General features: G+C 42.0%; 4 protein-coding genes across 5 annotated transcripts in view; 2 read left to right on the top strand and 2 right to left on the bottom strand.

The window, feature by feature from the left end:
• The window catches only part of baiap2l1b (BAR/IMD domain containing adaptor protein 2 like 1b), a 33,727-nt gene extending 30,420 nt beyond the window's left edge, over positions 1-3,307 (top strand). Inside the window, exons 13-14 of the mRNA XM_038699536.1 lie at positions 2,259-2,305; positions 2,394-3,307. Coding sequence (XP_038555464.1) covers positions 2,259-2,305; positions 2,394-2,466 — 120 coding nt within the window. The 3' untranslated portion in view covers positions 2,467-3,307. The remainder of the gene's footprint in view (positions 1-2,258; positions 2,306-2,393) is intronic.
• A 144-nt stretch (positions 3,308-3,451) lies between these two features.
• On the bottom strand, positions 3,452-8,659 carry bri3 (brain protein I3). Its single transcript, XM_038699546.1, has 3 exons — positions 8,079-8,659; positions 6,726-6,834; positions 3,452-4,834 (listed from the first exon to the last, which is right to left on the bottom strand). The coding sequence occupies exons 1-3, from the start codon at positions 8,227-8,229 to the stop codon at positions 4,702-4,704; spliced, it is 393 nt and encodes a 130-aa protein (XP_038555474.1). The 5' UTR covers positions 8,230-8,659; the 3' UTR covers positions 3,452-4,701.
• A 2,118-nt stretch (positions 8,660-10,777) lies between these two features.
• Positions 10,778-23,513, top strand: tecpr1b (tectonin beta-propeller repeat containing 1b). 2 transcript variants are annotated; one of them, XM_038699525.1, is made up of 26 exons: positions 10,778-10,930; positions 11,128-11,227; positions 12,530-12,762; positions 12,850-13,032; positions 13,175-13,297; positions 13,393-13,515; positions 14,070-14,244; positions 14,515-14,615; positions 14,718-14,819; positions 15,989-16,113; positions 16,216-16,829; positions 17,069-17,181; positions 17,295-17,450; positions 17,617-17,766; positions 17,894-18,051; positions 18,278-18,405; positions 18,901-18,994; positions 19,117-19,213; positions 19,304-19,383; positions 19,473-19,529; positions 19,618-19,792; positions 20,684-20,819; positions 20,955-21,047; positions 21,150-21,256; positions 21,475-21,594; positions 22,469-23,513. In XM_038699525.1, the coding sequence occupies exons 3-26, from the start codon at positions 12,538-12,540 to the stop codon at positions 22,607-22,609; spliced, it is 3,576 nt and encodes a 1,191-aa protein (XP_038555453.1). In that variant the 5' UTR covers positions 10,778-10,930; positions 11,128-11,227; positions 12,530-12,537; the 3' UTR covers positions 22,610-23,513. The 2 variants fall into 2 exon arrangements, with proteins under 2 accessions (XP_038555453.1, XP_038555445.1); XM_038699517.1 differs by having other exon boundaries at positions 10,792-10,930; positions 11,125-11,227; positions 22,469-22,609.
• A 973-nt stretch (positions 23,514-24,486) lies between these two features.
• Positions 24,487-27,250, bottom strand: part of lmtk2 (lemur tyrosine kinase 2) — a 35,702-nt gene continuing 32,938 nt past the window's right edge. The window contains exon 14 of the mRNA XM_038699507.1: positions 24,487-26,671. Coding sequence (XP_038555435.1) covers positions 26,643-26,671 — 29 coding nt within the window. The 3' untranslated portion in view covers positions 24,487-26,642. The remainder of the gene's footprint in view (positions 26,672-27,250) is intronic.

Below are 27,250 nucleotides of genomic sequence, written 5' to 3'. Positions count from 1 at the left end.
CCTGTCAAACTGTATTATGTACATGGACAGCCTAGGCAGACACAATTACAACAGAATACAAAAACAGTGACGTTACACACACGCACGCACACACGCACAGCCAATGTGGCTATTCTGGTCAGGTAGGTTGTGATGTTTGACCCAGATAGAGGTTTAGAGGTCAGATGGCAAATAGAGATATGTTTCTCTTTCCTGCTTCTACAGTATCCATTATTTACCACTCATTTGGTCCACAGCCACATTGCAGACATGCAGCTGTAGGGCCAGGGATTACCATACGCTCGTGTGTGCATCTCCACTGCCATGCCTGTCAGTCCACATCCAGCCTGCATCTCTCTACTACTAACATTATAGAGCATTTCCACTCTGGTCGAACCTGATGCCCACCTTTCCTCCCTGTCTTCATTCTTTGTTTCACTCATTGCCGTTTGTTTATCTCCACATCTCTACATTTGTCTCTCCATCTTCAATGCATTCCTCTTTCTCTTTGTCCCTTCCTCCGTTTCCTGGGTAAATACAGGTCACTAACAGGGACGTTTATCCTTTGTTCAATCCTAGAAACATACACAACCCCTTGCTTTAACTTTATTGAAAGATCCCACACAGATCCCAGAAGAAACATGCATGCAGCGAAATGTCTTCCACTCTTACAGTAGACTATAATACTATAAAATGTATGTTTAGCTCAGTGTATGTGGGTGGCTGAGGTTGTGTGTTGGTGTGTGCGCATGCGTGTTGGATTAGTAAACAACTTGTGGCTGCAACATTCACGAACATTATTGTATAATATATCGTATGATGTGTGTGCTGCATCAGTTTATTGCGCTGATCAGGAAATAAACTGAATGAATACGGGCAAGTGGAAAAGCCTGGAACCCTCACTGGTTTGGTGCTTTGTGTTAAGGAAACAATAATGACTCTCGGGAATGAATATGTTTAGAAGATGGAGAGAGGGAGTGAGAGTTATCTGAGAGCCTGAGATCTTCGGTGCCAAGACTGAAACACTCCCGGGGGGGGGGGGGGGGTCTCATCAGTCACTCTATACACGTCTGACCTCTTGTGGACTCTGTGCAGTACTGCAGGTTGAAAACAGGAGGACAGTGGGGCTGCCAGGAAGATCAACAATTTATCTTCAGCACTTAAGCGGGTAGACAGTTCACAAAACAGTGGCTGTGTCAGCAAACACACCCTATCTAGTCATTCACTACTCCCTATATAATAGACACTATCATAGAAGTAAATTGAGATTTCTGACATGTACCTTTTGTGTGAGTATTCACATGCGTGTTTTCATTCAACTGTGGAATATTTTGATGTCAAATAGAGCTGGACAGTAAATGTCATTAATGACACTAAATGGTAAATAGGGAGTGATGTAGGATAGCTCCACACTTGTTGACTTCAGTTTGTGTGTGGGTGTGGGTGTGTGTGTCTTTTGCAGGTAGACTTCCTCCTTCCATTTCTCACTTCAGTCACATATTTGTTATCTGTACATGGTCTCCAAGGTGTAACCAGGACCCAGAAAGTACTTTCCCTCGACTGTCCATTCGGCAGTGTGTCCAATCCTTCAGCAAAATGTGTGTGTGTGTGTGTGTGTGTGTGTGTGTACTGTACATCAAGGTTATTCAATTACAAATTAAATTGTGCCAGATTAAAAAAACAGGAAATATAGAGATTTTCAGCAGCCTATTTAAAAACTTTTTTAACCTTTTGATAATGACCAATTTTAAACAAATGCAAATGAATGTAGTACAAAACAGATAATAAACAAGTGCTTGCCACTCCAGGCAGGATTAAACTAAACTGACAGTTTTACCTTTCAGGGTTGACAGATATATGTTCAGTAGAGTATGTCCCTACTTGTGACTGTCTGACTTTTTGAAAGATAAGAATGTGTTGCTACGTAAACATGCTTCCTGATCGGTACTGTGTATGTGCAACTCTCTGCTGAGATGAGTATGAAACAAAATGGCTCACTCGTTAGCTACTTCCATACACTATATTTGTAGTTTACTTATTTTTTCATATCAGATTTATGTATGCTGGGGTTGCTTCTGGGCTGGATGTGGCCCACAGACCACTAATTCAATAGACCGGCTGTACATCTATCATGTAAATGCACAAAACGCAGTAGAAAAGGGGATGATTTGAGTTATTCATTCAGCAAATGTGTCATGGTTATGTATGTAACGACAAATTGTGTTACAGTGAGTGTGGGCCTTGTCACTCAGGTGATCGTGAATCTGTTTTCTCCTCAGGCTGTCCAGGCTAATGGCATCTCAAGACCTGCGCCCGCTTACCTCGCGTAAGTCACATTAGAACATGAATGAGATGATCTGCCTTTCTCTTACCCAAACATGCACTCATCACTCATCTCTGCTGCGTTTTCACAGGGGAGGGAACCCATTTGCCACAGTCAAGCTACGCCCAACTGTCACCAACGACCGCTCCGCACCGGTCATCTGATCTGCCCACATTTTTGCACATCCTCCATTCCCAGGACCTCCAGCAACACATTCTCCTGGTTTGGATAAAACAAAACTTGGCCAGTACTGAGGGAGGGGGGGGAAGCCTTTTGAATCCAGGATCCTCTCACTGTTGCAAACTCTCCTATGGAAGTATTTTGGAACAGTTTTATCCACAGAACAGATGATCATGTATTTAAGATAGATATATTTTCCATGTGTATATTTTTGTCCTGTTTGTGGTGGTGATATTTAAATGACCACATTCTTACCTGCACTCGAGAATTGGATGAATAAAAATGACAATACTGCAATGTATTTATACTGTTGATGTTGCTTATTAATCATCACAATGACTGTTGCCATTTCTTTTCTGTTGCCATAGGACAGTAGAATGTACTGTAGAGGACATATGCATTTCACCTTCAGGTCCTTATTAAAATGTTGCATCTCACTGTTGATATTTAAAAATGACTGTCAAATGCTGTCACGAGTTTTAAAAGAGATGCATCCAAAAAGGCACACAAGTGATCTTGAACCTGAAGTCCCTCTTGTATATGCAGTTGTACAACAGATGTTATAAATATTGTCCTTTGCCATCTAACTTAACTTTTTGTAGAGCTAGACAATCTTGAAGACAGGACTTATGCCTTAATGACACATACATACCTACTGTAAAAATATCATGCAGCTGTTGCATTCTTATGGACATGAGTGGTGACAATCTCATCTTAACATTGACGGTTATTTCTGCTTTAATCTTTACACATGCCCCCCCCCCCCTCTCTCATTGCACCCGTAATAGAATTTGCTCTATAAAAAATAAAAATGTATTTCTTCAACTTGTTTAGTTTGTTATCATGCACAGGTTATCTACACAGTCAGTTTGAATGTTCGGAATGCAAACTGTATATTTTAGTGCATCTACAAGAGTAATGTTCACCTATTTGAAAAAGATCGAAAAATAAATAAAGCAGTCAACAACATAATTAGCATTCACTTTTAATTACAGTAACTCATATAAAAAGTAAGAACCTCAATCATAAGAGCGTGCGTAGTGTGTTTTCTAAAGCAAGAAGATTTTTTTTTTTTAATCCTGTCCACCAAGTTATCTTTCTTCTGCCTTGGACAGTTAGAAAACATGTTTCTGCGATGGAAGACGTTGACATGGAGATACTGCAGACACAGGGACATGGACGTTCTCATTGATTGTCTGGTTGGGAGTAATGGGGCAGGGTGACTTGTCACAGAGTAGAGTACTAAGATAAAAATCCAAGAGATTATACACATTGAGAGATTTCTTCAGCTTTTACTCTCAGGAGGCTTTCTTGAAGTGAAACTCCACATATCAAAGGAGCAGTGTTCACTTTCCTATTAAAGTTTTCCTCTTAGAAGTAGGTACAAGTCCGAAGTCAAACAGTGATTGAGGTTGTAAAGTCGAGGGCATTTCAGATTGTATGTACCTGAGGTCTGCATTGGCCCTGGAAAAGCACAACCCAGCAGAAGAATCAAACAAACGGTGAGTGCAAATATGGCCCCAAGAAATAATAATCAAAAACAAACAAAGTGGTGCAGGCTTCCTGTCCAAAGCAAGTCCATCGCTTCAGCCAGCACAGTTCATGTCCAAGGATCATTACATGTCGTATTTTAAACATGTACGTGTTTTTCCATGTGTTTCACACTGAGCCCCCCACCCTCCCAAGAAAAGGGGTTTCTGGAAAAAAAAAAATACATCAGTGATCTATGAGGATGCTGTGGTGGGTACAATTTTGCTAAGCACAATGTTAAACACAAAAAGGTATACAGTGAGCCAGCAAAGACAAAAAAGGAAGAAAAAATCCTATAGAACTACATGTTCATTCTGGCTTGACGAAACAAGAAGGAATCTGCTCAGTTGCTTGGATGACTGAGCGAAATCTACAGGCGAAATCATGACTGATGGAATCTCTGACCACTCAGCATGTAGTGAAGGCACTGACAACAGCTGGCCACTTACATATGCTAGAATATATCTTCAACTAGCAGATAAACACACTGAGACTACGAATTCCTCTAATAAAAACTCATCATAATTTATGGTAATATCACTTGATCATTTGATGTACATTATGTAATGGCAACAGCAATGTGCAATATTAAGAAAAGATAACAAAATAAAAAGACAAAAATGCTGGATTATGTGTATGTGTGTATGCACAAGATCACGAGCAGGTGCACTAGTCGTGGTTTGGTCCCTCTAGCCAAAGGTGGCGCCGCAGTTGGGACATCTTCTCTGACGCAGTGCGAAGCAGAAAAGGAGACCCAGGGGGAAGAAGAAGATGGCACATAGGATCCCCAGGCAGGTGAAGTCATCCTCTAGGACACCAACTCTGCAACACAGAGAAACCAGAAATCAGAAACCATTAGAAAGGAACACATACCGAGAAAAACTTTTGATAACTAAACAGGCCTACCAGGTACAGTTTTTTTTTTTTTAAACAAGTGTTAAAGTTCCATGTTGGAAACATCCACAAGAGATGCAAAATGAACACAGAGCTGCAAAACATCCCCAAGAGACGCAATATGACCACAAAGAGACACAAAAAAGAGATGCAAAGAAGAAACCATGAGACACACCATTATGGGTCCAGCAAGTCCCTGGCTGTAGGCCATTTGGCATTACAAATAGAAGCTATTCAATGATATAGTTTCATATCAGAATAACTTGTTTATTCATTTATTACACTGAATAAACAATATAACTATTACTAATGTACAGTTAACTATTGCCAAGAACACATTTTACAAGTGCGCCCCACCTCTTTAAGACTACCAGACCTCTAACTTTACAATATCTTAAATGTACATAGTGTGCAAGATGTAAGGGTTGCTGAGCTTATGGTGATTGCAAAAAAAGTACGATCTAGACAGGGTTTTTGCCTCGTGTGGAAAAAATAAAATAATAATAATAATAATCTGTCAAATAAAAGAACCAAATAATTGTCAGAACATGAACCAACTCGTCTTGAAGGCATCTCAGGTGTCTCAGAGCAGCTTTAATCCAGAGTCCCGTAAACAAAGTGCTAACCATGGTCTTGTGACTGCACCACACCGACCAGCAGCATGGCCAGCAAATCTGCTGCAGGCCTAGCTCCTAAAGAGACAGGAAATGAAACGCCACTTTGGGAAGCACTTACTGGTACTGCTTTTAAAGAGTGTCCCATGGCTATGGATTTTTGGAGTGTAAATTAAATAGAAATAATCTTAATTACAGTGAAAATATTAGACACTGCTGTGATGAACTGGGTTTCATATTATTCTAGTTAGCTATTCTACCTAAAATATAATTTGCTTAACTGGCATTGTAAACAAACAGTGATTGGTCTGCTGATGTTGGAAGTATTTGTATTTACACAACTTATTTGTACACTGGTGCCAGGAACTGTGGCTTTCATTGAGCAAGTAACCATGGTCATGATGCAAATGCTAAGTGTACGAGCCTCTCTCAACACTTCTGTTTCACATGCTGTAGACAAACACAATATATACTGGTGCGGGTGTGTAAGTCTATAGGGTACTTTTAGAAATACAGCTTTGTAGAGCAAAACATTTAAATTAAATACATGAATTCATCACTGCAGTCTCAGCTAATTAGTCAAGTCAGTCAACAGTCATCCTTATTTAAAACTGATTTCATATTACAGTTTGAGAGACTGAGAATCATGAAATGAATTGCATGAATTACAAAGCAAGCACATAAATAACCAAAACCCAACAGTTCATTCACAGGTGAGAAGAAACAATCCTGCGGCACTGCTGTGAAATGAAAGCTACATAACCCGGTTCTTCAAGTTCCTGGAATGGAGATACAGTATATCGGGAGTAAATCTGATTTCCAGTTGGTGCGCTTGTGAATTGCATCCTGCAGCTACCTTGGGCCCCATGTGGCATGACCTGCTCCGTCACATGTTTGAGGCTGAAATCATCTGACTGACAGGATGTTGACTCATGCACAGTGAAACCTAAAACTAACCTAAAGCCATGACCGCTTAACAACAGGTCACACTGTAGGCCTGACTAGGAACAATGAAAACACATACAGATAGCAAACGTGTTTAAACACAAAGACACACAGACAGAAGGGGATGGTTTCAGCCTCAAAAAAGGAACTGTGCACAGATTCAGAGAAGCAGCTTAGTCACAGTGAACATGGGACACTCCTCTTTAAGCATGTGCTAATCTAGAGACCGGAGAAATCAAAGTGTTCTGATGTGTCCTCACCTGCAGGCAGGGCAGCCTCCCACCACCACTACAGAGGGTTGGATGATGGTGTAAGTCCCAGCATAGGGCTGCTGGGCAATGGCAGGGCCCATTTGGGCTGACGGGTATCCTGTGGTTGACAGAAGGTGATGGCATACTTGTTATATAAATAATATTTAATAATTAGAAAGTTACATACCACATTTTGAGTTTTATTCAGGGGATTTTAGCATGAATGTGACCATGCACACTCAGCAGTGACACATACTCACAGCCAAAGGCCGCACTTATCAGTGTGAACAGGTTCAGATAGTACTTCAATAGATAGTTAACAGAACACAAGCTAATGAACTTCTATAAGCACTGACACAATGAAAGAACCTATTGTGCCATTTCAAATTCAAGTTAATAGAGCTTTAGTCCAGCAGTGCTGAGGATGGATATATATTCAGGATAGCTTGATATGGGCAATGAGAGGGATCAGCGTCATGCCTTTCAATAATAAAGCTCAGATCTACCAAAAAGCAAATCTTATAATGAGGTTGCCATAAATAAAAGCCTGGAGAAAGTCAAAGAACAGGTTATGACCGAGTCAAAGCTGATTAGAGTGTGAACGTGTTGCGAGTGTTTTTGGAGGGACACACTGTCAGGCCACATTGATTTTATTTTTTTTTATTTTTTTTTCTCACCACTGCAGTGATTTTTAAGTCACCTGGTGAACTTTGATACCATAATCCACACCTGCCTTCTCAGAAATGTTTACCAACACGTTTCTGTCTCCTTGTGAGAGAGACTAAAACTCGAACAGAACACAGTAGTTTTATAAGAGTTGCAACAGGCTAGTTTCCAGAATGAAAATGACACGCAAACTTCCTGCCCACGGTCAGATGACATCACATTTACAGCAGACCTGTACTGTACAAGGCCAGGGGCTAAAGCACAACAAAGCAGCGTGCGCAATGCCAAAATTTCAACATTAATATTTCCCAGTCTGTTGCTTCGTACAAAAACACCGACTGGGTGATTTGCTGATACTAAATAATCTGACTATAAACTTTACTTGTAATCTGTGGTAACTGGTGGTCAATATGAATAACAGACAATGCTACTGACATACCGCGCATGCGCAACACTGTAGCACCTGATAAACGAAACTAATGACTCCGTCAAGGTATTTCAACTTCAAAAAATCTCAGGCACGCTGTTCCAAAATTTACCCTCTGACTTCCTGACGCTCCCAGAAACAAAGCGAACTAGAATATTATATTTCTTTTAAACGAAGACGGAAGTGGGCAGAGACCTCACTTCCCGTCTGGCTACTTTCTGGTGGACGGGAGGACCGTGTAAGTGTGCGACATGAACGGGGCTACTTGCCTTGGACATCAGGGTACGGGTACGGCGGCGGGGCCGGCTGGGGGATGGCCCCATAGCCGTGCGGCTGCTGCTGCGGGCCGCACTCATAAGCCCCGGGGACGGCGTTGTAGGCGGGAGGTCTGTCCTGAAGAAGGGGTTTGCTGTCCACCATCTCACCCGTCGTAATGTGTCCTCAAGTTGTCTCGCTCTCTGCCCTTAACTTAACGCTACCCCAGCCACAGAAAGGGTCAAAAACTGAACTTCAGCTATTTTGTTTCCGCTGCCCGGAAAGCCGTGCGACGTTGGTTGGCACGTAGTGCTGACAAAAACAAAGAAAAGACGCTGCGCAAAAATGAAACTTCGTCCCTCTCCATGCGCCAACTTTGACTCCGTCGGCGCAACAACCCCAAATATTTACCAAATGTCCAGTTTGAAAACAGGAATGGATTGAGTAAGTCTGGTAATGGTTAACTTAACTCCATTTCCCCACTTGCAGTTGGCCCATTGGTACCAAAACAACAGTAATCTGTCATCGCAGCACCTTGTAACTCAGCTGGAAGTCAGAGAGGCTTTTCCTTTCTGTCCGGATTGTCACAAGAGAAAAATCATGTGATGAGCTGCTGTAGCGCCTCTGCGCAGTGAAAGGCTTCTTAAAGCGACAGCTCGTGAAAATAAAAGGCTGTGGTGCAGCTGCTGCATGCAGCTAGTGCACTGCAGAGTCTTTATCTCAAAAGCGTGTGATCGCTACGCCTACACACGATGCATACATTGACAATATTTACATACAGTTTGTTAGGTAATTGGTTTACAGCGCCAGGGTTTGAGTGGACCCCACGTGGGGAGGTCAACCTGTTCACACTGTGACTTACATAATTGCTGTCCTCATTATGAGTGGGCTATCCTTAATGTTGCATAATTGCTCAGATTTAATCAGAGGATAGTTTGGGGGAGGACAAAAGTGAGTTAAAAATAAAAAATATTGTGATTTTCACTCTAGTAATGGGATCCAGTTATAATGAGTATCAAAACTTTAAAGACAAACTACTGAAATAATATCACAGCCTAACGTTTTATTTATTTATGAGGGGATGTTTGTGCATTTTAAGGGTGATGTGTAGTCGCTTTTTTTCTCTTGTGTTACAGCGACTTTATCTACAGGACCTGGAGTAAAAATATTAATGCAGATTTCTTTCCTGTCCCATTAATCATCTCGTGACTCCTCTGACTTATATGTGACCCTTTGCAGGGGGCCTGACCCCAAGTTTGGACAACCACTGGACTACGGTGCCTAACTTTACATACAGTAGTTAAGCATAACATAAAATTATACTTACACGGTGACGCCTCACTATTAACATTATCTGACGATGTCATATATAATAATATATCACAGTGAGTACTATTGATACTTTAAGTATGTTTTATTGATAAAACTACTTTTTGTAACATTTTGAATGCAGGACTCCACCTGCTGGTCAGCTGGTCTACAGCGTCCCCCTGCAGCTCAGGTGGGTCATAATAACATTGTGTACTAAAGTGTGTCACCACCAGTGGTGGAACAAGTACTAAGGGTTTTTATTTTATTTTATTTAGCATCAAATTATACTTAAACTACCAAAAGTAAAAACTCATTATGCAGAATGGCCATTGTAGAATACTGTATGTTATAATTGGTGCTTTAATGTGTTTATTTATTTAATGTTAAAATAGGGATAATTTTAAATAGAATATATACTGCTAGGTAGCTTGTGAATTTACCCCCAGGGATCAATAAACTTTTAACGTAATATTTTGTACTATCTATTAGAGCTGATGTCAACTATTAAATAAATCGCCAACTATTTTGATAATCAATTAATCGCTATGAGTCCTTTTTTAAAGAAAAAACGTCCATATTCTCTGATTTCAGCTTCTCAAATGTGAATATTTTTATATTTTCTTCACACCCCTCTCGATACTTGGGTTGTGGACAAAAGAAGACATTTGGTGATATGGGCGTTGGGAAACACGATCAACATTTTTCACAGTTTTCTGGACATAACCAGATTAATCGATAATGAAAATCGTAGCTAGTTGCTGCCCTACTATCCATCTTATTCTGCAAAGTTACTCCTTACAAAAGTTATCAAATACATGTAGTGGAGTAAAAAGTACAGTATTTCTTGCTGAATTGTAGCGGAGTCGAGTATCAGAATATAAAAATGCTAAGTACAAGTACCTCAAAATTGTACAGTGTGCAGTGTATGAGTAAATGTACTCAGTTACTGTCCACCAGGCACCACTGTGTCCAAGGTGCTGAACCTGGGACTCCCCGGGTGAGGATATCTGACCGAGGTGCTGCGCATGCAAGGCAGCATCGTGGCGTTTGCTTTATCAAATATCATATGTTAGTAAGCATTAGGAAGTTAGATTTAAACTTTCTGCGCACCACTCTGACATTAATTTATCCCTGTTGTCAGGCTGTACGTTCTTGCTCTTGTCCGTGCAGGACACAGATCAATCACATCGGCTTAGACTTTTTCCCCCCTCTGTATTAAATATACTGTAGCCAAACCAGTAAAACCACCCTTGCGTTTCAATAATTAATTTGGCGCTGAATAAATTATTGAAATATGCGCATCAATCAGCAGCGGTCGTCAGAAATAAACACCTGGGGCTCCTGTGTGTCCACCAATAGGAGGGAGAGATCCCACACTCCTGCAGCGTTTCAACCAATCAGAGCGACACTTCCGCCATTTCCTGTTGTGGACTCCTGAGTTGGACAGAGCTTCCCTCTGGTCTTGAATGTGAATTAAAAAACACTCCCGGGATGTGCACGAATGCCTTTACTTCTTTTCCGCTGTGAAGGTGTTGCCCATGACAGAGCCTCATATGTAAGTAACTGCAGTGTGTGTGCCTCTGAGGGTTGGCTGGCCGCTGCCTGCATCCTGGACATGTAAACAGCTTATAACCGACTTTGCGGCATAACGTTACGACTCGATATCAGCTCTCTGTGTTATTAGCGCTGCGCGGCACGCTGTCACTCCAACTGTGCTGATATTTAACGTGGGCTTTGAATGTCTCCTAGCAGCATGGGCCTCGCAGACGGCAGGTATCGGCTGTTGCACTTGATGCCATGACACGTCTGTTGCTACTCCCTTGACAACCGCGGATCGGATACCAATATTCAGGTAGGCTGCTGTTTGAGCCCTCACAGTTTTTCATCCTTGATTTACTTTCACACCAGTAGGTTTAATGTCGGATACATTAACTTTATTGTATGAAATTGCACTCTTAAAAAACATTGTAATTTGATAGGCTAAATGCCTCCAGTTTCTTTTCTCTGTCTTTCCGTCTATTTGAATTTGAGACTAAAGTTCAAGCAGCTGCGTTTTTTTTATCACATAACTGTACATTGGTTTTAAATAAACCGAATAAATGCCTGTTTGAATGTACAGCTGTAGCCGAAGCACAGTGACTGTCAATACTGTAGCGGATTAGTATCAGTCGATAAGGCAAACGTCAAGCTAAGCACCTGGAATAAAAAAGACTTCCGGTCGGAAATTTCAAATTAAAACCAAAATGTCACGTTTCACTGGTCACTTTGAGGAAGAAAAAACATCTAAAATGAATCTTGTCATTTTGAGGAAAAAGTAAGAATCTCAGAGGGGGGGAAAGCACAGTGTATAGTTTAAGAATAATCTTAGAAACCTTAGAATAAAGCCAGAGTTCAAGACTGACGTCAAAACTTTGAGAGTCAAGTTGTACTAAAAAACTGAAATCTGCTCTGAGAATAAAATAAAAATCAGAAATGCAGATTTTAAGCTATGAATTCTGATGACATGATACAACCCATCACATTTATTTCTCTTATGGCCCTATTCCTCTTTCCCATTAAGATAAGATAAAACAAGCCTTAATTGATCCGCATCAGGTGATACAGCAGCAAAAAACAGAAAGTTTAAATAAATGGAGTAAGTAAAACCTAAATAATAATAAGTATTTAAAATAAGAATAGAAATAAAAAAATGTAAACTATATAAGAGCGTTGAAACTCAAAATTACAAGGCGACATAGTGTTGTGATTAGTAGCAGCAAAGTCAGCAAAGTAGAGTGTATGTAAGAGTAATATGATACCATCTACTGTAACAGCATACACCAGAAAAATACAATGTATGATTAAGTAATGATACTTAGTGTTTGTCTGTATTGATATAGAAATATAATAAAACTGAATAACATATTACCAGAATATAGAATAATATATATGGGATATAAAATAATAGGTGAAATGTAGTAATATAGTTAAACATGTTATAAAGTATGGTACAGAAATATAACAGAATATAAAATATAGTATATTATGAGTGCATAGGTCATGGATGAATCTAAACGCAAATGTAGCTTTTACTCATTGCTGTATCTCTTCAGTATATCGATAATAAAGCTGAAGTACACCGAGTCATAAAGATCATCTTGCATTCTCCGCTCAGGGGCCATCATGCCCATCACGTTGCTGTGGGCCGTGGATGTGTATGGCAGGGTGTACAGCCTTTCCACAGCTGGCCAGCGCTGGGAGCGCGCAGACGACCTGCTGCTCGAGCTGAAGCGCGTCAGTGCCGGGAAGGGCCACTGCTGGGGCATCGGCTGCGACCACCATGTTTACCTCAACATAATACCGAGCGAGACCCCCATCCGCTACCGAGAGGAGACCTATGAAAACCAGGTCAGCCCAAGCTGTTTGTTTGTTGTCAACAACAATGTAGATGCCGTAATGCTGAAGTGCGGTTGCTCTGTTTGTGTATGTTTCCAGAGGTGGAACCCAGTGGACAACTTCACTGACACACTGCTGCCCACTGACCGCTGGCCGTGGAGCGACGTGACCGGGATGAATCCTCAACCGCTGCACAGCTTTGAGCTGCCCTCCCGCAGCTGGGAGTGGGAGGGAGACTGGTATGTGGATCAGAGCTGTGGAGGAGTACCCAGCCAGACTGGGGTAAGAAACAACACATGAAGACACAGTACTTTTTATTTATTTCTATGCTTTTTTTCTTGCTAGATATCTCTCTAGATTTGACTAATGGGATATAAAATATCTTATCATACTCTAGTGAGACTGTGTTTGTGTCTCTCCTCAGGGTTGGGAGTACGCAGTCGATTTCCCAGCCAACTTCTCTCCGGACAAGAAGTGGAACTCTTGTGTTCGTCGCAGGCGGTGGATCCGCTACAGGAGATACATAGCACAAGGCTCCTGGGCGAAGGTTTGGACTCTGTCTGGTTATACCATATATCTGTGTAGACAAGTTGAGGACTGGTCTGACTTAAGATTCAAGTCAATGTTGCTGTGCCTCTGCAGATCCCCCTGGACAATCCCAGGAAGCCGCCCCTGCCGCTCTGCGACATAAGCTGTGGTGGTTGGGAGATGAGTGACCAGTCTGGAAGGTATCCCTACCTCTGGGGGGTGTCCCAACAAGGACAGGTCAGTCTGCTAGATCAACGCTCTCAGGTTTTAGAGCATGTGAAGTACACCTAGCTTTCTCCATATTTAATTTTTTTAGACTTGAATGATTACATGCAACCCTGAGGTTTATTAAAAATCTATACTGGAAGTCAAAAAAAGTTATGATTGTAAAAGTTCCTTGACTGATACAGCACTAGACCCTGTTCTTGTTCACTGGAGTATGTATTTTCCCCCTTGACAACCTCTACACACTTTTTATACAGTCTAATATGTGTAAATCAAACACACTGTTTAATCTATGGGTTTAATATGAGAAAATGCATGGATCACAGTCAGATACAGTCACTTTAAATTTTTGGCCACAAGAGGGCAGCATGACCACATATAATTTACATATGTACAGTCAAACTTTAAGGTCAGCTAAATTTCTACTTAAAATAATATGGTTTGATGCTCCATTAATGATCTATATACAGTATATCAACATAATATATCTTATCATTTTGAGCAAATGAGCATGTTACACCATGTTCCACTCAGTCCAATTTTAGGTTTTTATCATGACCCTGCAGGTGTGGTTCAGAGAGGGCATTCACCCTCGGGTTCCAGAGGGCACCAGCTGGGAGGAAGTAGAAGTGCCCAAGGAGGTGGCTCAGCTATCGGCGGGCCCGGGAGACCTGCTGTGGGCTTTACTCTGGGATGGGAACCTGCTGGTCCGTACTGGCCTCAGCCTGGACAGCCCGACTGGTCAGCATTCATTGTAGTCCACATTTACCTCCTCCAAAAGCATCACAGAAAGGACCACCGGTAGCATCGGCATGTGAAGTCGCCCAAGTAGTATCAGCAAGCAACACTTCTTTACAGTTTTCAAAATCAAATATGAAGGTTATTATATGAAGTCATTTGAGCAAAAGGTGCTATTAAAGCTAGCTGTAGCTTTGTAGGACGGTATATTTAAAAAAAAAAAAAAAAAAAAAACTTGCGATAGGGTCACACAACATTTTCTTCTTCTGTCAGGCACATCATGGGTAGAGGTGGAATCACCGGGAAAGGAGGTTGAAGCGCTTCACGTGGCTGTAGGAGTTAGTGTGGTCTGGGTGGTCACCAAAGACTATAAGGTGAATGAATACTCTTCACACGCATAAAAATCATGCATATTTAATAGCAGCTGTTCATTATGGTGGTAACGTATCTGTATGTTTATGTGCATGTGTTTCAAGGTGTGGTTCAGGCGTGGCGTGAACTCCCACAACCCCTGTGGCTCTGGCTGGATCAGCATCGGAGGGGAGATGATGATGGTGGATGTAGGACTCAATGACCAGGTTACAAACCTTTTTGATGAGAACCTGGGCCTTATCACATTGTATTGCTCTCCTCCCTTAAAAATAAAATTCAGAAGACAATAACAAAGTCAACTGCATAATGTAATTGTGTTTATTTAACAAATGCACTTTTGCGTATAAAATGTAGGTTCGACATTATAGCTACTACTGCTGAAGGGTTTTTAGAAGAAAAAAAAACTCAATGACACAAGTAGAAGTCTGTAGAAGTCTTCAGTTCTTATTCATTCTTACCTTTTGTAGAGTGAGTAAAGTAAAACTAGATTGGATGAAAATGTATTACAACATAACCTTTAAATGCATTAGACACATAAAACAACATATACTTGATTTTTGTCAATTATATATTTAGTAGTATCATTTTTTCATTCCTTTGAACCTTATTATAGGCTGTTTCCACCTCAGCCAGCCTCTGTACTCTAGCTGCTTCCCCTCTGAACGATTCATTTTACCCTCAACTGTGGATCTGGTTTCAGGACAAGCCAGGTCAGGGCTGGGATTGGGGGCAGAAAGTCTTTGCTCTGTATCACTGCTAAGGACTTTGCTAGCACTGCAAACCCACATCTCACACCTCCTCCCCTCCTGTCTCTCACCCCTGCCTCCCCCCACCCCCACCCCCCACCCCTCAGCCCTTCTACCTTCTAGCCTCTAGTCCTGCCCCGCTGCTGCACTGTAACACGAGTACAGCCAGCCGTTCCAGCCAATGTCCCAGCAGTAGCACCTCAGGCCCAGCCTTATATATCCCAAGACTACTTCCCTACTGGCCTGACACATGGGAGACTCCCTAATTAGAAGCTGGCCAAGGCGTCGTCATCATATCCCATATTTCATATTTCAGGGCTGTAATTATGGGTATGGCTTGTGTGAGGTGGCAGGCACCAGTATATGGCCTTATAAAGTAACAGTCGCCTGTGACCTAGTAGTGCCTCTCATACAACTGAAGTGATAATAAAAGTTTTATTTTATTCTACCATGTGTATCCTATCAGTTTTATGCTGTTGCTGAAATTTCGTTTTTGTCATTACTGAGTGTGTTTTTTTTAATTGCTCAATCAAGTATGACATGTTACATGTTACATGTTGTGTGCCCGTGATCACTGCGTTTCACCTTTTTGTTGTTCTACATTGTACTCCTCTCCCTTTTTCTGTCAGGTGTGGGCGGTAGGTGAGGACCGCGGCCTGTATTTCAGAATGGGCGTGACCCCGTCTGAACCGAGCGGGAGCGGCTGGATCCCTGTTTCTGCCCAATGGGGCAATAAAGAGGTTATTCCGCCCAGGTCTGTATGAATAATTGAGTCGAATCTTCTTGAATTTTGTGAACTTGTTTATAACCTTTTTTTCCCCCCTGCTCTGTCTGTATGTGTTTTTTTGTGTATTAGGGGTGAATGTAAGTTTAGTGGCCATCTCACGGAGGCCTCACAAGGCTCAGTTCTGAGCTGCGCTGACTCGGACTCAGAGTTAGGTCCTACTGAACCACAGGACAGCACTAATGACACCCCAGTCCTAGAGGCAGCAGCCTCCTCTGTAGTCCCTTTAGGGGGAGCTGACACACCTACACCTCCCCTGAAAACAGAGGACACTCTCTTAGTCTCCCAGCAGGACACCCCCAAACCATTCATCCCCGCCAGCGATAGCTTCATTAACAGCCTGGTCTCGGACCGCGACAAAACTTCCACGCCCCAACCGTCCCTCACTGAGGTACCGCAGGAAGAGAGCGAGGTGGCCTCCCGAGCCCCGATACTCCCGACCCCTGAGGCTGCAGGACATGACGTCCCCTGGATGAACGTGGATCTGGAGGGGGCAGAAGCGGCTAGAAGCGCACAGGCGGCAGGGTCCTCACAGGGAGATGGCAGTGCTGCTGCCACCTATGCCCTGGGGACTCTGGAGACCCCTGAGGGCGTTGGAGAAGGGGACGGCCCAGTGTGGACCTGGATCTCTGGCGGAGGCTGCGATGTGGACGCGAGTTCACAGATCACCTGGCTTAGTCCTACAGGTATATGGACAACCAGTATTCAGTGAGAATTTAAGATTCATGTATTTACTCAGTTAACAATTTACAAATGTCAAAAAACACATTGTCACACATTTATTTGATTGTCAGTTTATATCTGTGTTGTTTTAATGTTGTACACTGTGTCTGTGTGGTGTGTTTTTACATGTATAGAGATCTGCTATACGTGTCATCTCTATGGTTGTCTGTCTAAACGTCTGACTTGTGCGTCTCTCTGTCAGGTCCTCTCACCAGCTCTCTGTCCCTGACTCCAGTCCAGTCAGCAGCCTGGAGCGAACAGCAGCAGCAGGAACACAGAGAGGAGATCAGCAAGAAACCGCTGGAGAGAAGCCACGTAAGGCTGGTTTTCCATCTCTTTAACTCCTTCTTTTTTTTGTCGTGGCTTGATTATATCCTCCTCTCTTGTCATATTTTCTGTGTCTACATGTTTTCTGTGTCCCTCGCCAGTCAGTGTGGGTGCGTAAAGGTGCGTTACGCTGGTGGAGAGACTGGAAGCCTCAGCGCTGGGTGGACGTGGGTGTTGCTCTCGAGCAGTCCACCAAGTCGGACGGCAGGAAAGACAGCATTTTCTTTGTTTACTACACACAGTATGATGAGAAAAAGGTTGGTTTTGCTGTTTAAGTTATGTTCAGTTAAATTCTCTTAGAAGGTGACAGATGCGTGGATAGCACCAAGAATAAGATCACCTCATGTGTTTTATTAACTAGACAAATCGCAGTTGTGTTTGGTTCACTCTCTTTATTCTCACCTTCTTGTGTCTTTGTTCCAGTACCTTCATGTGTTTATAAATGAAGTGACCGCGCTGGTTCCGGTGCTCAGGGACTGCCACTATGCCTTTGCTGTGTACACAGCCCAAAGGACCAAACAGAGGTGGCCTCTGGTACTGGCCGCACAAACTGAAAAGGACATGAATGACTGGGTAACAGTAAATACACAGAAAAACAAACTGTTTTTTGTCTTTTACTTTACGAGTATTTACATCTACTAGCTAAAGCTCATTGCTGATCACGTTCCCTGTTGTTTATGGGTCTGTCCTGTGTGTTTAGTTGAGCCTGTTGTCTGACTGTTGCTGTGAGTGTCGAGGGATCACAGGTCCCCCGTCCAGACAGGCCCTGTGGTCCACAACCTCAAAGGGCGACATCATGGTCCATGACCCGTCCTTCTCCCTGGAGGCAACTGCACACACGCTGGCCTGTGACCTTATGTGAGACTGATACCAACTAGTAGTCTGCTTTATTTTGTTTTCTCTTTCTCTTGACTTGGTTTCCCATCAGCGTTTGTGTGTGTGTGTGTACATACCGCTCTGCCTGGTGAAAGTGGGTATTATTTGTGCTGCTAATCTCTTTCCTGCAGTGTGTGGAAGCACTTTGTCTCTGTGTGCTAGCAATTATGTGGCTAACGCTGGGTGCTTGCGCTGTATGGTGCTGCAGGTTCTGGCGGCAGGTCCCGGGTCACCTGCGCTGTGTAGAGTCTAACAGTCTGGGGCTGGTGTGGGGCATCGGGTGGGACGGCACCGCCTGGGTCTACAGTGGGCGCTTTGGGCAACAGCCCACCCCGGGTAAACAAGCCCCTGTAGACATCTCCCAATATGTTTCCCACATCTTCTCCTTGATACTGATATGCACAAACCTTTGATGTGTCCTTTTAAATTACTTTTTTATATATATATATATATAAATATTATTATTATTTTTTTTTTTTTGCTGGTTCAACTTCTCAAGCTCAGATTCTCTTGAAAGTCGACATTTTAGGTGATGGGAATTTTATTTTGATTTCTATTTACAATGTTAAATGTTTATTCCATCTATACTATCCATACTATAATGTAAATAATGATTAGCTGCAGAATGTCAGATTTGTGTCAGTGTCAATAATTAACTTGCAAACACACAAGATAGTAGCAATGCATCTTCTTGCTAACAGCTTGTCATTTTGTGTGCACTTGCTTTAGCATGGTCCAAGACCCTGCCACCTGTTGCAGCTGTAGAGACACACAAATGTATAACTATTTTATATACTAGCATTTTAATTGTTGCCCATGTTTGTGTTGCAGGAGATGCAGTTCAGATGCACCAGCAGACTGATGTCAGGAGTGTTCACGTGTATGAGAATCAAAGATGGAACCCTATGACAGGATACACAGACAAGTAGGAACATTTCATGTTTCACGCTGTTTAAGTCTTTGCAGTCGATCTTGATCATAGTAGTTGTCTCCGGAAACATAAATGTTTTTTGTGGGGGGGACTTTTTTTTTTGTGGGGGGCTCCAGAGGACTTCCTACAGACCGCCCTATGTGGAGTGATGAGAGCGGCCTGAAGGAGTGCACCAAAGGCAACACACACCCGCCCTCCCCTGAGTGGTCCTGGGTCGGTAGAATCGATGCAAAATCCCTCCTGCACGCACATTTCATTTGTTGTTTCATCGCCGTCTAATTCTCCTACACAAAACTGTTTCAGGTGTCAGAGTGGGCTGTGGACTACAACGTCCCCGGAGGGACAGACAAAGAAGGCTGGCAGTACGCCGCAGACTTCCCCGCGTACGTTACTGTTATTTCTCAGGATGCTGTCTCAACATTGTAAGAAAGAGAAGCATGCTATTTGACTCTGACTTATCTCTCTCCTACAGGACATTTCATGGCCACAAAACCATGAAAGACTTTGTCAGGCGCAGAAGATGGGCGAGGTGAAACTAACACACACTCTCACACATTTCTGTGGTGTGTAACTCTCAGTTTCTTCAGCGTTAAAATAAACACGTATTCTGCGTACAGGAAGTGTAAGATCACATTGAGAGGTCCATGGCAGCAGGTCCCACCCATCCCTCTGAGTGACATCTCTCTGATGCCATGCCTGGCCCAGAGCAGGATGGAGCAGGTCCCTGTCTGGGCCCTCAGTGACAAGGGAGATGTCTTGTGTCGTCTTGGAGTCAGCCCCCAGAACCCTGCGGTGAGAAACGTGCTGATGAACAAATTCGGACAGTAAACATTTACAGTTACTTTTAGAACCAAGAGAGATTTTCAGTGAGAGCAGCAGGAACTGTTTCTAGATCTACTGAATATTCATAGATCTTAGATTTCATTGTTTATTACTGTAAAACTTTAATTAATAGCAGAGTCCCAAATAGCCGCCTACTCCGTTTACTAGCCTGGTGTGGGAACACATTTTGACAAGTAAACGTGGGTCTCCATTAAACGCCTGGTCTGGTTTTTACAGAAGTTCTTTGGATGTATAAAACCCCTTAAACCCCGCTGGGTTGCCCAGCTTTAGCTGCTTCTAAGCTGCTTAGATTGTTAATACAAATATTAATATTTAAATGTATGTCAGTATGGACATGCTACACAACATTAGATCGGTTCGATTGTCCACAATTCAATCTTTCAGTTCATTTAACAGAAACAAAAAGCCCCCAAGTCTAATTCTTGAGAGAAGAGATGAAAAGGGGGGGAAAAAGTCTCCGTTCCTTGATTATTTATATTCCTTTAGTCCCATCTCTCTTTGTCTCATCTGCCACACTTCTCACATCATGCACCGTTATGTTGTTTTCGTTACGTTGCTGCCTTCAAAATAAAAGCGCATAAGCCGTCTGTCGGAGCTAGATCAAATGAATGACGTGTATTTGATATTATTGGATCATTTTTATACAAGTAATATTCTGTTTGAAATAAATAAACTGTTTCATAGTAGTTTCAGTTTCCATATGGACGCCTGTCCCAAATAAAAGCAGGGTCAATTCAGTGATTTTAGCAAATAAAAGCCCGGCCTATTAATCAGTTTTACGGTATTTCAGTGTGTCGAAAACAACACTTCTCTCATGCTTCAGTGTGTTTGATCTCACAGGGAAGCTCCTGGCTACATGTGGGCACAGACCAGACCTTTAAGTCCATCTCCATCGGCGGAGCCAACCAAGTGTGGGCCATCGCCAAGGACGGAGCTGTGTTCTACAGAGGATCCGTTTCCCCACAAAACCCTGCAGGTCAGTTGACCTCTCTCTTATCCTGTAGCCTATGCAGCATTAAAAGTCAATGAAAGCTTTTATTGTTTGTGTACATGCACCAGGCAGTAATAGACCAAATAGAGCCCAACTTCCAGCGCTCTTGTCTCTCTACAGGAGAATGCTGGTACCACATCCCGTCTCCCCTCAGGCAGACCCTCAGACAGCTGTCTGTTGGGCGGACCTCTGTCTATGCTGTGGATGAAAACAGTGAGTAGCAGTAAACACCACATTTTTCTACTTTATTAGAAAACTTTACAAAATTGGAGATAACGAATTCTAATCAAATAAACCCTTTTCATCTTCATATAGGTAACTTGTGGTACAGACAGGGCCTCACCCCCAGCTACCCTCAGGGCTCGGCCTGGGAGCTCATCTCCAACAACGTCACCACGGTTTCTGTAGGGCCGCTGGACCAGGTCAGTATTAGCAGACAGGAAGTCACTCCAGGAAATGAAGTTGAGGTTACTTTGCGGACACTGTATTTACCAAAGCCATTTAAATTGCATCGCCTCAGAAAGCTTCAGGACAGCGGGCATGGTGATGCACCAAAGACAAGCAAGATCCGACTGCAAACTGTACCTGATAATGAGCCATGACTGGCTGGTGATTGGCTCAGGGCTGTTGTTCTCTCCAGGTGTGGACCATAGCAGATGGAGTCCCAGGCTTCCCTGCTGAGACTCCTGGAGCTGTCTGCCACAGGCTGGGGGTGGGACCCATGCAACCCAAGGGCCAGTCCTGGGACTATGGTATAGGGGTGAGTCCATGACCCCCTCTAATTCCCATTTCACGGATAATATGATAAAAGAACATACACACTTTAATTGACCATATATCTCTGTTCAAAATCATTTTAGCTTTTAATGTTGGCACTCAAGGAATTAAAATAAAGCTGGAAAGATATATTATATATACTTATTGTCAACAAGACCAAAACCAACAATGTGGTAATACTTTCTGACTTCCCATCCTTGTCTGTGTTACTCAAGCACATTGGTTCCTACTGAAGAAATGCATCTTTAAAAAGCTGACAAATTTTTTAAGTTTTTAGCACACATTACTCAAATGGGAGTAAATACTGCGAATACTTTCAGTGAAGGACTAATAAACGTTGGTAGGTGCTCTTGTGAGTATTTTCAGCAGCAGGACAGTGCGTGTGTGGGACTGACTCAAAAGACTAAAAAGTGCCCATGTTTATCATAATGAAGAATGTGTCACCCAGGTGCAACAGTGTGGCTCACTAATGTGTTTTTAGTTTCTGACATTCAATGGAGCTCTCTGGCACAGAGGACACGGGCAATATTTAAAATACAGAACATCAACAGACTTCTCCTTTAAATATGAAATAGTGCAAGTAAAGAGTTCTGGTTAACTAGATTGCAGAGCAGGACAGAATTTCAGGTAGCAGAAAGCAGCTGTTGTACCAGAACCAAAGCACAGCAATATCACACAGCCAGTTTTTTTAATTACTTCTTTAATTATTTTTATTACATTGATTGAATAGGAATATCGTGGCCTTGTTGGTGCACGTTACAGTGAGTAATGTGCAAAGGAAGTTAGCAGATAGTTATGAAGATGCTTGCAGGTGTCATTTTCAAGTACGGAGTCATTTACGTGTGTTTGACTTTCAGGGAGGATGGGAGCACATCAGTGTGAGGGGGAACTCAGCAGAGGCTCCTCGTGCCCCCCATCCCCCTCCTGTTGGACCGCCACGCAGCCCGCTCCCCCCGCGGCCTCTGACACAAGTCAACGGGAATGCTGTTGGTGTGTAGCATCCTCCCATCTCCTCCGGCCACAGCCCTGTTTGTGCCTGGTATCCACATTTGTCTCCTCAGACCATTCCCACAGGCCCTAATCCCTTCATGTAAAGGGAATGCAGAATCATACCACTGAGTTTATACAGTATAATTTGGTTGGATTTGACTCTTGATTGATGGATAAATGTTAATCCCTGGCTTGTTGATGACAAAACAGGAAAGGGAGCACAAGAGCATTTAAATAGAATGGATCTTGAAGGGAGTGCATGTGTTTGCTCTTACTAGGTTTTGGCTACTGGGTGTTTTGGGATCTAGCAATAGCTTTCTTATACACAATGTCCTGTGAAAAGCTAAGAGAGTAGGGACTTTGATAAAGGGCTATGGTTTGGCTACCAAACTAACTTGTCTTCACAAACACAATCCCACTGTAGCCTACATTGTCTTGTTTTTTTAGAGTCTTGTTTTGTTTGTTTTTGCCTGACATACATTTGCATGTGAGTTAATTTATTTATTATGCTTTTGTTGAATTTTGTTTCTCCATGTTTTGACCTAATATATGTTTGCAGTGGAGTGTTTTGTGCCCGTACTGCTACAAAAAGCATTTCTGATCTAGAAGGCTTTTTCCAAAAGCACTGGCAAAATTTGAGGTCTTCACGCCTCAGGCAAATATAATGCTCTTTAATCACGACTGCAGAGAAAAATCTGGAAAATTCCTTCTGCATTACTAGATAACCTCTCTATCCGCCTGCAATAAGGAAAGTTCTTCCTGTTAGTATTCTCTCCATCCATCCATAACTGCTATGACCACGATATGACCGTGACTGTTGAAACTGCACGGCAGGTCTGAATGTCACCATGACTTGACATTCTTCTTACAAGGGCATTGACATGTGAAATAAAGTCTAAAAATATTATTTTATGTTCTGACATCATTTTTGACATTTGTATTTGAGCGATAGTAGAGATACAGACAGGAAATACGGGGGTGACATAACATGAAACAAAGGCTTCCAGCGAGAAATGAACCATAGACGTTGCCATTATATTTGATGCATTTTAGTCACTCGCCTACTGGACCCCAAAGAAATGTTATTCACCTTTGGGGCTCCTATCTGTGGTAAATATACAACCCTTTGTTACACTTGTGCCAAGTTCCATTCGGGATTTGGTTGAAAGCTCCGAGCAAAGAAAGTTGGCCTTGCGTTTGGAGTACATGGACTGTACTTATATAACGCCTTTTCAGTCTTCCAACAAGGACACGGTGACTGGATGAGGTAGGGTTCGACCTGCCGATCCTCCGATTAGTGGGCAACCTGCGCTACCTCTAAGCCAGTTGTTCTCAAACTCTTTCACATCAAGGATCCCTAAACACTCAAATTAGACCATGGACTCCAATCTGATAGGAGTTTGGCTTGTTTAATTAGAGAAAGTGTATGAAACTCATGACCAAAATAGTCATACATTCTGTCACTGTGTTACTTATTAGAATTATAGTGAAAATAAATTATTCCCCTTTTTACTGGGGAACCCCGTCAAAGACCCCACTTTGAGAACCACTGATCTAAGCCACAGCAGCCTCTATAGTACTTAACACAATAGTCATAGTATTTGAAGACATGTACAGGTACCTAGTGAACAGCAGTTTGGTGACACATGCATGTGCTGCAGTAGTATGTGAGCCACAGCTTGATTAGGGTTTGTGCTAGTTCAATCTTCTGGCACTGTGTACTGAGTGCGCACCAAACGAGACTTGGTATGCAATGCTGGCTGGGACATCCTGGGTCTGTGCGCCTTTTATGCGTTTTTCTACCCGTGCTGCCGACTAGAGCCTGTCCCAGGATGCTCTCGGTGAAAAGGGGAACAGAAAATTTCACATAAGATACAAACCCTAATTAGAAGTTCATTTGCATTTATTTTCATATTAAACAGTGTAATTATAAACATTTCATTCAATTACACTAAGCATGATAAATATGAAGTAAAAATATTTTTTAAAATCTACAAGTTTAAAGGACAGAATGAATTCACATCTGCTTTTGTGTCTTAATTTAACTGCTTTTAGCTGACGACTGTGATATGTTCCTCTGATCAACTCAACTTTTAAGTTACAAAATGAAACCTCATACCTATCAACTCAGTTGAATCAATTCCCATTTACAGACGGAAAAAAAAATTAACATTTACATACATCAGGTACAGTTCAACATTAAGTTACATTTCTCAAATGTGCAAGATTAAGCAATGTATACTGTAGTCAAATAAAACGAGATTTCCTTAAATAAATGTTCAAGTTTAACTGAAGCACGGGCTGCTGGTTTTAACAGAGGTTAACATTGTCTAAGATACTGTACAGTGCTTTCTGTATGGGGCGAGATGGACATTATCTACTACAGGTGAAGTACAGGTGTTCATCAGGTCATCTGTGATAAAGGTGTTTGACTCATTAAAAGGAAAGAACCATACAGTAACTGTTTAACCTACAGTTTCAAAGAACAGTGTTTTTATAGCTGTACATGAAAAACGTTTGCATTATGCTTCAATACATAAACCGTTCACATCCCCACCCAACCCTGTACAGCCACAGAGACGATGTGTGGCCTGCAAATGATCAAACACACTAATGAAATGCTCAAAATTGCAACTGGAGGGGTTCTTATTGAGGAACATACCATCTGAACAGGTTAATTCAGTTTGACACAAAGTAAAAAGAAAAAAAGGCCGACAACTCTGTTCATGACACTGAAGTTGATAAAAGCAGCAGTGTTTTTTTTGTTCTAGTAGTGAGTTTCTGTGAAGTTTAAAGTCCCTGCACATTACCACCTTCCTATGAGCCCATACTCAAATTTCAACCAATTCATGAAAGTCATTGCACATTTGTTTACAAACAGCTCAAAACATCTCGTCATTCTGACATTAAAAAATAAATTTTTTCAAAATCCAACTTCTTTTACAGTTGAAACTTTGTATTTATAGCAAATGGAGGACTGCAGCTGTTTTTCTTGTTTTTTTTTTTTTACAGCATCACAGGCACTGTGATAGAAACCCAGTGGCAAGTAATTGGGACAAAACCATTTGAGCAACTTTCTGCATAAAATGAAACATTACAAAATTAATAAATTGGATCAATCCGTAAGGATTAATGCAACAATCCTCAACACCACCCACCATTCTTACTGAGATGTCTCAAAAATATGAAACGACTTTACTGTAAATGTTCCTTTCAAAACACAAAAGGAAAATACAGTGCATCACCTCTGTAAATGAGGGGTTTTTAGCTAACATAGTTATCCAATCATCCTAAGCATGGATGGCGCTTTCGCTTTCTAAAGTTCAACCCTTCCTATATTCAAATGCTGCTAGAGAAAAATAGCACACACAGTTTCTCTCCAACACCAACAAGAGGTTACGAAAAAAACAATCACTCTTCAAAAAAATAAAATAAAAAGGCAACCACTGAAATAATCGCACAACATGAAGGAAAGAAAATTAACAATATTACAAGAAAATAAACTTGGATCTTCAGTTTTAGGTCGGCTGAAATCAAAGAGCTTATTCCTATTTGGCTATAGTGGTACGTTTGCCAGACTAGTGTGTTGAATTTAGAACATAAAATGCCAAGTCTTTTCTTCTTCTTTTTTTTGGCGATGGAAAAGTCCTGGAAAACGAGTGCACTTCGACACACAACAAAAACACCTGGAATGCGCTTGATGAGTCTTTAAAGCAAACATTTAGAAACTTTGTTTTTTTCTTCCACCAAGGGGAATTGCACTGAACTGAAAACACACACTGATGTAGCTGGAGAGGAGATGTCGCGCAGACTCGGCCTCGTCCGTCTTATTTGCTGAAAGTCAGTTTACAGCCATTGTTCTCATGGCCTTCTCCGTGTACGTAAAGAACAGTTCTGCCTGAGAGAAGCATCCACGGTTTGCACCACAAACCGCGTCATCTGTCCTTATTCAGCCATTCCTCCATTCTCAAAAAGTGCGAGTATAGGTTTATTGTTTGTTTTTTTTAAGTGTGATGATAAATGGTCCCTGCATTTATCACGTTAGTCCTTTTCTCCATCTTCACTGCTTCCTGAGGTGAACAAAAGAGGATAAAGAGAGTTTAAACATGTTCAACTGACTGATGAATATTACTCAAACATGACTAATTTATATTATTATTAGGGTGACCGAGCATGGAATGAAGACTGCAATAAAAATTAACCTTATTCAAAGGAATGGTTTGACATTTTGGGAATAAGGGTATTTTTGCAGAGAGAAAATATCAATGCCTCTCTTGTGCGTATGGTAAATATGAAGCTACAGCCAGTAGCCAGTAAGCTTAGCTAAGCATAAAGAGTGGAAAAGGCTTTTCTGGCACTGTCCAAAGGTAAAATCAATCCACCACCTGCTCCTCTAAAGCTTGTGAATGAACACTTTTTAATCACATTTGTTAGATCTGTGTAAAGAGTGTAAAAACATATTGCAGTTTTACAGATGGTTATGTGCTCGACTATTTGTTGGCCAGGTGTATTAACGTCCTGGAGTTTTGTCGTTACCATCAGGTTCCTTCTCATCTAACTAAGTAAGCTAATAAGCGCAATTCCCAAAATGTCAAACTACTCCTTTAAGCCCGTGTCAAAACCCATACAGGTTTGGTGCGACTGCATGC

The sequence above is a fragment of the Micropterus salmoides genome, unplaced genomic scaffold, assembly GCF_014851395.1.
Source record: "Micropterus salmoides isolate LMB-PRFRI ecotype aquatic unplaced genomic scaffold, ASM1485139v1 Ms_hic_scaffold_10, whole genome shotgun sequence".
NCBI lineage: Eukaryota > Metazoa > Chordata > Actinopteri > Centrarchiformes > Centrarchidae > Micropterus > Micropterus salmoides.
Note: the sequence above shows the minus strand (reverse complement) of the source record. Positions and strands in the feature narration are given on the sequence as shown.